At 41.2% G+C, this 14,162-nt stretch overlaps 1 protein-coding gene across 1 annotated transcript in view; it reads left to right on the top strand.

Moving 5' to 3' along the window:
• Positions 1-14,162, top strand: part of COG3 (component of oligomeric golgi complex 3) — a 58,979-nt gene that overhangs the window by 21,894 nt on the left and 22,923 nt on the right. The window contains exons 13-16 of the mRNA XM_082602494.1: positions 1,200-1,360; positions 3,982-4,093; positions 8,254-8,378; positions 11,790-11,879. Coding sequence (XP_082458620.1) covers positions 1,200-1,360; positions 3,982-4,093; positions 8,254-8,378; positions 11,790-11,879 — 488 coding nt within the window. The remainder of the gene's footprint in view (positions 1-1,199; positions 1,361-3,981; positions 4,094-8,253; positions 8,379-11,789; positions 11,880-14,162) is intronic.

Genomic DNA, 14,162 nt, shown 5'->3' with positions numbered 1-14,162 from the left:
AAAAAAAAAAAAAAAAAAAAAATGAAATCCATAGAGAACTGACCTTGGGTTGGGTATTTCTAGTACGCTGTTACCAGAGTACATAAAGTAATTGACTGTATTGCATAGTCTTAATTTAAAAAACAGAAATTGTTTTAGCATACATACATAGTAATAATTCATCTTTTTTGAAATTACAAATAAAGAAAAGCAATTCTCTGGAGTAGCTCTACTTTATTCATCTAATACATGCTTTAATAATTGGTTTGATTGTTATAAAAAACATGATTTTCCTAGTGATACTTAGGTACCTTTAAAAAATACCCTTCAGGTAATCATTTTACTGGCAGAAATTTTTGTCCTTACTTTGACTTTCCTTAAGAGACACTATAGGTTTGTTACTCTTCCGGAGTTTGTTATTCTATCGCATTTAGTTCATTCAAAGATGTACATTTTCTCCCATTTTAATGCTGAATTAAAGATGATTTTTAAAATTAATGTAAATATTTATATGAGTGTGTAATGCCTCCAACTCCCCAGCCCTTAGAAAGCTGATACTGAATCACTGGTGTGTCTTAACGTTGATGGCATCTTAGAAATGAAGAAATTCTATACAAACGCATATCTCATTTTATTTAGTTATTTATTTGGCCGCACTGCGCGGCTTGTGGGATCTTAGTTCCCCAACCAGGGATTGAACTCGGGCCCTTGGCAGTGAAAGTGCGGAGTCCTAACCACTGGACCGCTGACGAATTCCCTCATTTTATTTTTTTATTCATTTTTCTTTGTGAGAATGTTAACAAGTCATTTAATATCTGTGGGACTCTATCTGTAAAATGGGGGTGATAACCTAATTAATAAGCTGCTTTAGCTATCTCTCAGGATTGGTATGAAGCTATAGAGATACCTTTTAAAAAACACAAAGCACTTTAAAAATAAGATTATTATTTATATTAATAATGGAAGTTATTTCACAGAGTCCCAGGAAGAAGATGTAAGGGCAAATTTATTTTCCAATTTTAAATTTGAGGAAATTGGAAGACATTTATTAAATTTTTCTAAGGTCATCAAGTCATACCAAAGTAGAATACATCCAGTCCCTGAAGCAAGAGTGGTTTATACTATTACTAGACAATTTTGTAATATTTTTGATTGTTTAAAGAAAGTATTTTTTAAATCTGAAGGAATGGGTGATTGACCTTTTTTTTTTTTTTTATCAGCTGAACAGTTGGGGGCATTTGCAGCTGGAGTAAAGCAGATGTTGGAAGATGTACAAGAGCGACTTGTCTACCGAACCCACATCTACATTCAGACAGACATCACAGGCTATAAACCAGCTCCTGGAGATCTAGCGTATCCCGATAAGTTAGTAATGATGGAGGTAGGGTCTTCTTATTTGATCTTTCCCCTACCCCACACAACTTTTGGATATTTTATACTGGTGAAAATAGGATTTTTCTTTTTAATTCTCATTCAGGATGCAAAAATCAAGATAAACTTGCCATGAAATCATAGGAAATAAAAATTTTAAAAAACTGAACAGAAATAATTTGTTAGATTGTCCTTCCTTCAAGTTGTATTTTATAAATACATTCTATATGGTTTTCTGTCCTTTTCCAGGAAGTGTGTCTTCTCAATTTTTAAATAGAATTAGTGCTTTCTATGATTTCTCTTTTTTTTGTTAAGTGACATAGAAGAGGATTAATAACATACAAGCCACCAGAGTTGATGGTCACATAACCATGTGTCGTCTTCTCTCATTAAAATCTCTGGTGGTTGTCTCCTCAAAACTACACAGTGCTGGTGTCCAGTTTATGGTTTGAAGACTTAGGTATATCTCACTGATCTTTCAGTTACATGTGTATCTTCATTTTCTTTGAGTGCTGTACAGAGTTAAAATAATGCATAGGGTATTAGTGCTTAAACAGAATTAGAACCTGGAAATTCTTTTTATTTGTCTATTAATTTTTTTGGATGACAAAATCAGGTTTATTGCTCCAGGTTAAACCAGTGGAGACTGGATATGGGAATGGTGAGGGGGGAACACAGGAACTTGGTGAAGGCATCCTCCCGGCCTTGGCCTACTATGCTGAGTTCTCGGCAACCCTGGGAAGCCAACCAGTCAGTGCATTTCAGACCTGCTGATCACCTGCTCATGGGCCAGGCCCACAGTAAAGTTTGAGGCACAACCCAAGGCTCTGGGGAGCATATCCCTCCTCCCTATGGGGTCACCTGCACAGGTCTGAGCACAGAGGAGGGGTCTGCGGAGATGGCCTCTGCTGGGGTTGCATCCTTAGGAAGGTATCTTGGTGGAGGAGGAGGCTGCCCCCTTCTTCTTGGTGGGGGCCTTCAGCAGCTCCAGCTTCTTGGGCAGACTGGTATAAACAGGTCTGTTTCTCAGCCTGATCTGGGGAGTTGTGCTCTCTCCCCTTCCTCCCCTCCTTTCCTTGTGTCCTTTGTATCGGTTTTTACATTCTAGATAGAATACGTGTTTTAATAGTGCTGTCTGATAGGATGTTAGGTGATTGAGTTTACTATATACCCCCTCCCAGTTTAATTTAATGATACATTTGGTATGTTTATTTAGTCAACACATGGCCAGTATCCTGAGTGTTTTCTTTTTATTATTTTTTAAATTTTATTTATTTATTTATTGGCTGCCTTGGGTCTTCATTGCTGCACGCAGGCTTTCTCTAGTTGAGGTGAGCGGGGGCTACTCTTCGTTGCTGTGCGCAGGCTTCTCATTGCGGTGGCTTCTCTTGTTGCAGAGCATGGACTCTAGGCAAACGTGCTTCAGTAGTTGCGGCACGCAGGCTCAGTAGTTGTGGCGCACGGGCTCAGTTGCTCCGCAGCATGTGGGATCTTCCCAGACCAGGGATCGAGCCCGTGTCCCCTGCATTGGCAGGCGGATGCTTAACCGCTGCGCCACGAGGGAAGTCCCCTGAGTGTTTTCTTGTGTAGACCTCTTGTTTTAAGTGTACTGCTTCCAGTAAATCTATTTGCTTTGTTTTTCTTTTGGTGAAGGTCAGGGATTTAAGGTGATCTGGCTGTGACATCTGTGTGCCATTTAGGGATGAGCTATACTTTCCGGTTTCTGTTTGCAGAATGAAAGGACGGGCCTGACTGATACAGAGCCTGTCTCCTAAACAGTTCTCTGGCTATTCTTTCTGGTGGTAGGTGGGTGTCTGTTAGGCCAGGGGTCCCCAACCCATCCATGGCCTGCTAGGAACCAGGCTGTACAGCAGGAGGTGAGAGGCGGGTGAGCGAGCGAAGCCTCATCTGTATTTACAGCCGCTCCCCATCGCTCGCATTACTGCCTGAGCCACCCTCCCCCACATCTGTGGAAAAAGTGTCTTCCACGAAACTGGTCCCTGGTGCCAAAAGGTTGGGGACCGCTGTGTTAGGCCTTCATTTCTGTGTATTTCCACCTTTATAACCAATGTAAATTAGTAGGATTTTCATTGCCAACTTAGTAGTTAGTGACCTGTGTATATTTGATGATATTCTTTAGGTAGTGAAAAAGAGTTAAATAGTTTCAGTCCATAAGATAATTTTTAAAAATCTGCTTAAAAAATAACAAACTGTAGCTGTTCTCACATAAAGAAAAAACCTGTAGTTTGAGTTTGCCAACTCCTTGATAAAAGCATTTCTGACATCTAGAATGTACCCAATCTTAAATATGAATACTTTGTTTCTAAATGTAAAATAGAAAATTAAGCTTCTAATCTGAGCCTTGTATATTTGACTCTCTTCAGCAGATACCTTGTAATGGTTCTGAAATTAGTGGTTCAGAAAAGGCTATGTATGCCTTTATGAGAATAGAGACACTCTATACCAATTTAACTTTTTCATCTCCATGTGTTGTTTTGGCATAGTTCTCTTAATTAGTTCATTTATCCATTAACTAGTATATATTTTTTTACCTTATAGAAAGAATGTGTTCATATTGCTAAACTCAGCTGAAAACTACACTTTGATGTTCCTTCTGATTTCTTTATACAGCAAATTGCACAGAGTTTAAAAGATGAGCAGAAGAAGGTACCACCTTCAGAAGCTTTGTTTTCAGATGTTCAGTTAGAAGAAGCAGAGCCTCCTAATAATCTAACAAAATCTGGTATGTTACGATGTTTTAGCTTCCAGCTTTTATTCATTCATTTAATGAACTTTTATTGAGGACTTGTCATGTCTCAGGCAAGAAAAACAGCTTGTGCCTTTGAGGAGCCCACACTTTAGCAGGGGGAGATTGGCAAGCCACAGGCGTAATTCAGGGGTGACAGGATAAAGGTATGCACAGGGCACTCTTGGACCACGGGAAAAGGGCATCAGAATTGTGGAAGGGGATGAACTTTGGTTGCAGGAAGGCTGATTCAGTGAGAGGTGTGGAATCTGAAAGCTGTAGTGTTGATGAGTGTGAGAGAGCCAGGTGGAATAAGGTTGTTTTAAGATAGAATCGCAAGGAGGACGGCATACAGGAATGGAAGACCATGGTTGCTTTGGGGATGTCAGGTGGTTTGCTGTGTTTGGGTACAGCTTCCTGTAGGAAGGAGCAGGCAAAACAGTCCAGCTTGTGATAGGTGTCAGGTGATAATCTCATCGACTTTGAAATTCTACCTAATTGTACCATCAGATTTGCATTTTTAAAAATGTATTGAGTGCCTAGGACTTGGGTAAAAAATTGACAGAAACGTATGGGATAGGTTGGACTAGGGTACCTGTTATGCAAGGAACAAAATCGCCCAAGAGTCACCCTGGATAACTGATGAGTTATCTAGACAGCAGGCTAGATGAGAAGCAGGGCACCCCTTCTCCTCACCCCTCAGCTGTAAGAGTGACGCTCAAACTCAGCTCCACGTGGGACTGACTGGGAGTCGGGGGTACTGTAACTCCATGGGCTTTAAAGAGCCCCAGCTGCCCCCAAATCCCCAGGCTTAGTGCATCATCAGTTTATTCTGAGTCAACTCTGCAACAGTTGACACCCCAAATCCAGACTGCCAAACAGCCTCAGTATTCCCCATCTGACAAAGCCGTTTTATCACGCCTGCCCTATAGGAAGAGAGACCATAGGGAGCTGAAATTTCCTCCTCTGGAATAGAACCCATGGCGTGTCCTAATATACATCTTGGTCTAGTTAGCCGCTTGAAGAGTTACTGGAGAGACTAGAGTACATTTCTGTCTTACCAACCCTGGCCTTGTACCTTTCCCCAGGAAAGCTTATTCTTTAACTCATGCCTGGCATTACATTAAGGTGTTGTTAGTAGAACTGTGGAGACTGGTTAGGATGTTGTTGTGTTTTTCCATCTGAAAGGTAAAGGTGGTTTGAACCAGGGCGTTGATGGGGGGGGATGGAGAGAAATGTATAGATGAGGGATAGAGTTAGAAGTTTGAATCAGTAGAATTTGGTGACACACTAGATACGGGGGCTAAGGAAGATTGAGTCAGGTCCATGTGGAACAGCCGAGAGATCTGTATTAAATGGGTCTAGAGTTATGCTGTCCAATACGGGAGCCATAGAGCGTGTGAAATGTGGCTAGTCCGAACGTGCTGTGTGTAAATACACAACAAATTTCAAAGACTTAGTATGAAATAAAGAATAAAAAGTATCTTATTAGTCATTTTTATATTGATTATATGTTAAAATAATGAGATTTTTGATCTATTAGATTAAATAAAATATATTCAAAGTAGTTCCACTAGTTTTACCTTTTTTAATGTGGCGTTTTAATGTGTCACATTTTTGATTCACATAAAAGTCCTCTTGGACAGCACTGCTCGAGAGCTATAAAGAGGCAGCTGACTCAGAGGTAAAGCTTGAGGACTGTTGATGCTTCGGACTTGTATGAGGTCAGCCAGGACAGAGAGTAGAGTGACAGTAACAGAAGTCTGGGAAGAGAGTCTTAGGAGCAGATGGAGGAAGGGGGTGCGCTGGGCCGACAGGGAAAGGACCGCCAGAGGGGTCAGAGGGTGTGATTAAGCCAGAGGAGGAGGGGTCGGCAGAGTGATTTGAGTAAAGAGGTGAGAAATAGGAAATGGGAGGATATCGTGGTTAGAGGGTGGGGTGCTGAGTTTTCCTGATTAAGAGGTGGAATAGTTTGGAGTAATAAGAAGGTCTGTAGAAAGTAATTCTGAAAGAAAGTCATAAGAAACTGTCTGGAGTAGGGGGTGCAGGGGTGGAAGTGAAGGTCTTTGGAGTTGAGAAGGGCAAGGATAACCATGTGGGTCATCCCTAAGGTTGTTGATGCTGTTCAGAATAGAGATGGAATTTGGGATGGGAAGCAAGGCTCGGTGAGTCTGGTGGCAAGGGGAGCAAAAAAGAAAAGAACGAGTGTCATCACTTCTGCTTCCAGGGTATGTCGGAAGTGAGAAAATGAGATGGCTCCGAAGTGAGGCCTTTAAGTGATGTGATGTTCATGTCATGGGAGTAGTGTCAGGGCAAGTCGGTGGAGGGCCCACTGGGTGAGGAGGCCGATGATGAGTGTCTTCAGAACGCACGGACCTTGTTCTCTGCGTGGAGAAGCGAGGGCAGCGGCAGGCTCGCAGAGGGAGGGTGGTGGGGGCCCACGGCGGGAGCCGCTGCAGAAGCCCTGCTGCCGGGTTTGCTCGGCTCTTCAGAGGAGGCAGCCAGTAGGCACCTTACTTGGCGACTTGCTGTGTAAATAAACTCTCCCCAGTCAGCTATTTTAACTATTAACCCTTCTTCTCAGGAAAGTGAAAAAATGAACAAATAAGTTGACTTCTGGCTTTGAACTACATAAATGCATTTATTGCACTAAACTTTAATTTGGGAGTACCTTTTTGGCTCTTTATTTTGAAGGAGGAATCCCGCAGATATCCTAATTCTTAGCAAAACTAAGGATACTTAACCTCCTGAGTATTCCGTGATATAATTTGCCCAGTTTATTCTTTTTCCTTAAGAAATTTTTTATAACATAAGTATCTTAGTTTAAAGTAAGGCCTTATGGAAGAGCTTTTTAAAATTCTACAAGTATTACATGCTTTTGAAAAACAACTAAGCTTACAGAACTGTGAAGTGAAAGCACCAGCCCCAACGTTGCCCTCTGCCCTGTCCTGCATAAATCCACTCCGCAAGCTCCAGTTCTCCTGAGCATATGCAGATCTAGCTCTTTTTAAATTTAAAAAATTTTTGGCCACGCCGCATGGCTTGCGGGGTCTTGGTTCCCCCCACCAGGGATCAGACCTGGGCCCCCTGCAGTGGAAGCGCAGAGTCCTAACCACCAGACTGCCAGGGGAATTCCCTCTAGCTCTTTTTTTTTAAAAAGGAATTCTGTTTTGCTTGGCTTTACTTTTCTTTTTTTATTATTAAAAAAATTTCAGATAAACAGAATGATGCAATGAACACCTGTGCCCACCACCCAGATTCAATACTTAACATTTTATTGTATTATGTATATATTTTTGCTAATCATTTTAAAGTAAGTTATTGACATCATTGCCACTTTACCTTTGAGTATTTCAGCACCTCTCCAAAAAAAAAAAAAGGGCATCTTTCACAGAACCATAAACCATCATTGCAATAAAAAATTTAGTAATGTTTCCTGATGTGCTCTAATATCCAGTCCATATTTCAGTATCCCCTCTTGTCCCAAAGTATGGTCCCAGCTGCACTTTCCTGGCTCGTGTGAACTCTGGTCCCTCCACCAGAGTGATGGTGCGTCCGTTACAGAGGTGTCTCTGCTCAGACACATTCCCCCCTGCTCCTCCTCACGCTTGCTGGGGCTGCCTTTGGGGGGGGGGGATGGGCACTCAGCTCTGGTCACTTGGGAATTAGATACACTAAGTAGGCCTATAAGTGATGGAGTTCAGCACATGGAAGGCAGGCTGTCAGGCAGACCGGCTTTGATTAATCGTCCTGCTTAACATGCTTTGTTTTCTTGTCACTCCCCCACCTCCCGCTTGCTTCCACATGACGGCATCTAGATCTGTCTCCTTTTTATCGGCTGCATGGTATTCTGCAGTATGTGTATACTGCTCATGTAGTCCATGAAGATTATCGATCACAGTTTGGAGAAAGCAACTTGGGCTGAGTGTGTGAGGCTGGAGTGTACATATGTGTGTAGTCACGTGTGTCCTCAGTGTGTTAAATCTCACCTGTCACTGATTTAGGTTTCCTTTGGCATTCACAATTAAAGGCGAGGCTAGAGAAAATGGATACCTCCAGCCATTGATAGCTACTGAGAACTAACAGTTTATAATTGCTATGCAAATAAGACAGACCTCTGTGTGTGAAATGTCTTCCTCTCCATTTGGAATTTTTAGGTTCAACAGAATCTCTCAGTCCTAGAGCACAGACCACAATTTCTCCAGCAGATCTTCATGGAATGTGGTATCCTACAGTTCGACGAACTCTCGTCTGTCTCTCCAAATTGTACAGATGTATAGATGTACGTGTGTAAATTCTTGTATCTTTACTGTAAATTGCTTGCTCTTTCACTTCAAATATTTGTTTAATTTAAATTTTAAGATCTTGATATAATATATTTTGTTCGGTATTAGATGAGAATAATAAGATTTTTAGATACAGAGATAATTTTAAGATCAATCTAATTTAGAGAGTCCTTTTTTTTTTTTTTTTTTTTTTTTGCGGTACGCGGGCCTCTCACTGTTGTGGCCTCTCCCATTGCGGAGCACAGGCTTTGGACGCGCAGGCTCAGCGGCCATGGCTCATGGGCCCAGCCGCTCCGCGGCACGTGGGATCTTCCTGGACCGGGGCACGAACCCGTGTCCCCTGCATCGGCAGGCAGACTCTCAACCACTGTGCCACCAGGGAAGCCCCCTAATTTAGAGATTCTTAACCTGAGCATTCTGTAGACCCTCAGAATCCTCTGATACAGGGGTCCCCAACCCCCAGGCCACGGACCGGGACAGGTACCGGTCCGTGGCCTGTTAGAAACGGGGCCGCACAGCAGAAGGTGAGCAGGCCAGCGAGTGAAGCTTCATCTGCCGCTCCCCATCCCTCCCATTACTGCCTGAGCCACCAACCCCCGATCCCATCCGTGGAAAAAGTGTCTTCCACGAAACCGGTCCCTGGCGCCAAAAAGGTTGGGGACCGCTGCTCTAATGGGCTTTGGGTAGTCTGTGAACATCTTGAAGTTGTGTGTAAAATTTTGTCTGTATGTTTGTATTGGTGTCTTTCTGAGGAAAAGACCTATAGCTTTTATTGTTTCTTATAGGTGTCTATGGCTACAAATACATTTAAAACTACTGATTAGGGCTTCCCTGGTGGTGCAGTGGTTGAGAGTCCACCTGCCGATGCAGGGGACGCGGGTTCGTGCCCCAGTCCGGAAAGATCCCACATGCCGCGGAGCACCTAGGCCCGTGAACCATGGCCGCTGAGCCTGTGCATCCGGAGCCTGTGCTCCACAACGGGCGAGGCCACAGCAGTGAGAGGCCCGCGTACCGCAAAAAAAAACCACAACTGATTAATTCATCTGTCTTAGTTTATAGATGAAGAAAAAGAGAGGCAGAAAGATTATGTCCAATGTCACATAGGTATAATACACATTTAGTACTAAATGCAACTACTTTAATTTAGTTTTGCACTCAATTTAAATCAGCTTCCTTAACAAGTAGTTGTCGGATTACATGTTTCTAACCCTGGACTAATTTTAATTATTTGCTGAAATTAGCAGTACCCTTTTAGTGTTTTTAGCCCCAACTTATACTGTGCATTTATTTTAGGTAACATTTATTTTAAGCATTCCAGTTTAATGATATGAGTATCAATCCCTGAATGGTCAGATTTGTCTACATTTATTTACTGTCAGTGTTAAACCCAAAATAGTTTATAAAAATCAGTGATTTTAATTCACTTTTATTTGTTTGTTTGTTTGTTGTGTTTTGTTTTTTTGGCCATGCCGCACGGCTTGTGGGATCCTAGTTCACCCACCAGGGATTGAACCCGGGCCACAGCAGTGAGAGTGTGGAGTCCTAACCACTGGACTGCCAGGGAATTCCCTAATTCACTTTTTAAAAATTAATTTGATTGTTACAACTGAAACAGCATATAAAGAGAGAAGTGATTAAATATAATGGTCATGTAATTAATTGTCCAGATGCCACTGTTTCTTAAGAATATGGTTCAGAAGGGTACATGTATATCTCCTCCCACTCTGAGATGCTTTGTACCTCAGAGTCCTCAGGCCTGAGCAAAGTTGCACAGTTGACTCATTGGTTCATTAGAGTGCTCACGACTGGGTGTCTATTTTAAACTGCATCGTTACTGGAGTTTGTGCTTGGAGATTCTGAAATTCAATCAGAAAGTGCCTTTTGCTCAGTTCAGGGACTTTTAGGGGTGAGGCCAGATCACCTCTGCAGAGTCAGATGTCTCAGCCTTCTGCCCAGCTGCTGAGATCTCTTCCAGAGGGGGGTTTGGACATTGGCAGTTTTTCTTCCCCAGGTCCCCCCAGGAGGTGTATTGAATGATGGTGTTAGGTTGGGATTCAGAGACTTCCTACAGTGGAGCCAGGATCCCAAGGGAAATAATGCGGAGCCACATTCCACATAGAACCCATTGTCATCACAGACCCTGGTGAAGTCTCTTAGGTGCTTAACAGGAGTTTTAGCCAAACAAGAGGTAGGCCCAAGGATGTTACTCTGCCTGTTTTTATTTTCTGCCCTAGGCTTGCCCATTACATTTTCACCTAGCTTACATCCAAATCTTCTCCCTCTCTATCTTACCAATCAAAGGTGAGGAGAGACAAATCCAATGAAAACCCCATTAAGGCTGAGCAGGAGAAAGAGAGGGCCTCAATCTAAGCTGCACATATTCGGTCTTCCTAGCAAGAGGCAGCCTTCATCTCTTCTTACTATACAGTAGCCTCATGAGAAACAGAAGTTAGGGAAGCAGTACAAAAAGAGAATAAAGCATCAGGTATGAGACCAGAGCCCAGAACGGGGCCTAATAATAAAAATTTTGCTTCTACCCATCCATCAGTTCCAAGGGAACTGACAGGAGTCCCTGCTCAGACCAACATCCCACACCTCTAGGAAGATATAGAAATGGCAGAATTAAATTAATCATGCTTCACATTCTATTTTGTAACCTGATTTTGTTTTTACTTAATTATGTTTTATAAGAATTTCACCACCTCCTATTTAGCATTCTTTGATTTCATGCACAGTGTTCTATAATTTACATTTACTAGTATTTTATTTGTCAGCCCCCTATCATTGAACATTTATTTCCAGGTTTTTTTGCTGTTTTAAATAATATTGTGATGAAGAGCCATGTGCATGAATCTTAGAATACAGTACTGATTTTACTTGGGGTACATTTTTAGAAGTGGATTTACTGAGGCTTTTTTTTTTTTTTTTTTGGCCGTGCTGCACGGCATGCGGGATCTTAGTTCCCTGACCGGGGAGTGGAAGCTCAGAGTCCTAACCACTGGACTGCCAGGGAATTCCTACCGAGGCCTTGTTATAAAGTTGGTTTTATGTATTTAAAAAACAGCCTGTAACATGAGATCATGCTGGAGTGAGGGCTCCATGAGGTCAGAATCACATCTGCCTTGTGAACCTACCACTGTACTTCCAGCATCTAGCACAGAGCTGCATGAAATAGGTGCTCAGGAAATATTGTTGAAGGGTCACATGAGTGTTTTGGCAGATGCAAATTAGGAAACTATGTGCTGGTCTAGAAAGATTGCATGGGAATAGGAAACTCCAGGAGGAATACTGGTAGTAATAAATTAATCCATCAGATGAGGGCAAGCAAGCTGTACTCACAGCCTACGATTTTCCTTTTTTCTGTTTTTGAAGTGCTGCAAGGTGATGTTTCTCTTTTATTTCACCAGAGGGCAGTATTCCAAGGATTATCACAGGAAGCCTTGTCGGCCTGCATTCAGTCGTTACTTGGAGCATCAGAGTCTATCAGCAAAAAGAAGGTTTGATGGAGTGTTAGATGAAATCTTATCGCCTATAGTAATATTGTGGGATGCAGCATTAATTTATAGGCACAGAAATTTAAAGCCATTTTGGAAGTAGGATTTGTTTAATATGATTTAATTTTGAGGCCCTTTGAAAGAAGCTAGTACTTCATTTTAGTGCTCAGTAAAGACTGCTCTATATGAGAGTGTCAGCTTTGCTAAAGTACCAGAAGTGATACTTAGGTTATAAATTCTGTAGGATGAAGGTTTCTTGTTCTAGCCTTAGCAACCGGGAGGTACTGGACTGCTGTTTCCTCGGAATACCAAAACAGTGTTTTCAAGGAAATGTAGCAATTTATAATCATCCCTGCAATGACATTTTAAATAGTTGAATGGCCTCACTTGGAGGAAATCAGCCAGTCAGTTTGGAAGACAGGCAGTTGTGGCCCGTGGGTTATGTGACTAGAAAGTTGCCATGATTTTGTAACTTAGAGTTTTTAATCAAGAAGAAGGGATCTGGGGCTGAAGGCTGTTGACATGTGCTTCTCCCACAGCCCCTGAGACTTTTTTCAGAAAGCATGGTTCAGAGTGCTGCTCTGCCTTGCTCTCCACTTAGAATACCTGTTGCCACCTACAGGGAGGAAGCTGTTCGGGGTGTGTCCAGCCAGGATTTCATAGCTGCTGGGAGTTTTCAAACCTGTGAACCATTCTGGACTTCCAGGTTTATAAACTTGGTTTCTAACTTCCAGACTTTAGATAAATTAAAACCAAAAAACAGCAATCTCCTCACAAAAGAATTTGGGACCTTAGAAAAGCTCTATCTTTGTTTGTGACCACCATATGCTCCCATTCATGAAATCGAGAGTTGAAATGAAATTCTGACAGGGGGACTAGAAGAGAATAGAAAGTTAAGTTATAGACAGGCAGGTTGAAGTTTAAAAAGTATTTCCAAGTCTGAGCTCTCACATTTTTTTATGGTATGGTAGGTAGAATTAGGAAACACTTGTCTAACATTAGGGAAATGGTTAAGTAAATTGTGGTATATTCCATATAGGGGAATATTACACAGACATTAAATTAAAAAAAATGAAATAATAAAATTTAACTTAAATATGTTAAGGCAAAAAAAAGCACAGGATACAAAGCAGATATACACTATGACTTTATATAATGAAAATGTGTTAAAAAAAAGTAACGGTGAAAGCTTTTGGGTGACTATAGATGATTTTTTCTTTCTTTTCCTTACACTTTCTTTACTTTCCACATTTTTTACAGTGAGTATGTATTTCTTAGATTATCAGAGGAAAAAAATGACCTAATTGAAAAAAAAAGTTCATGTGCTTATGTCCTCTTGTACCACTGTCCTCTTTTTAAAGGGGGGAGTGAAAAGCCTTTTGATTATTCAGTCTTTTGCCCTCATTGCCTGTAAGGCTATTCTCTTTTATTAACTCGGTTTCCTTCATATTATAAGGTGCTTAAGTATGTATGAGGAAGCCCTCAATTTGGTAGGAATTAGCTAATTTATTTTCATGACTGAGTTTATATGCTTTTTGCCTTTCAACTTTTAAAAAAGTGATCAATGAAAATGGCTTAATGTCTTAGAGAATTTCTTAAGGCAAGAAATTCTTCTTACATACTTAAATCAAGTACCTAGTATATCAGTAAACTAACACAAAGCTGGATCACAACAGCTTCAGTAAATTCAATCTATATTATACTATTTTCTCCATCGGAGCTGTTAGTTCTTTTGAAAATAGAGCAAGCATTCAAAATGTGTAGCATTTCCTACTTACCTAATGTTCTGTGTTCCAGAGTACAAAGTGAGTTTCCATCAAATAAATCGTACTTGTATGTTGATTATGTGTTTATTTAGGAGGGAGGTAGGCAGGGAGAGAGAACAGAGAGGAGTCACTTTAATAACCTCTTTAACGTTTATACAGGCACACCTCATCTTATTGTGCTTCGCTTCGTTGCACTTCACAGATACTGAGGGGTTTTGTTTTTGTTCTTTACAAATTGAAGGTTTGTGGCAACCCTGCATTGCACAAGTCTATTGGCACCATTTTTCCAACAGCATCTGCTTATTTAGTGTGTCTGTATCACATTTAGTTAATTCTCTCAATATTTCAGACTTTCATTATTATATTATGGTGATCTGTGATCTTTGATGTTACTATTGCAAAAAGATTACGACTTGTTGAAGGCTCAGACGATGGTTATTTAAAAATACTTCATTGCTAAAGATGGCTAGCATTTTTAGCAATGAACTATTTTAAAATTAAGGTATATACATTGTTTTGT

The sequence above is a fragment of the Mesoplodon mirus genome (genome assembly GCF_964341445.2).
Source record: "Mesoplodon mirus genome assembly, chromosome: 17".
Taxonomy (NCBI): Eukaryota; Metazoa; Chordata; class Mammalia; order Artiodactyla; family Ziphiidae; genus Mesoplodon; species Mesoplodon mirus.
Note: the sequence above shows the minus strand (reverse complement) of the source record. Positions and strands in the feature narration are given on the sequence as shown.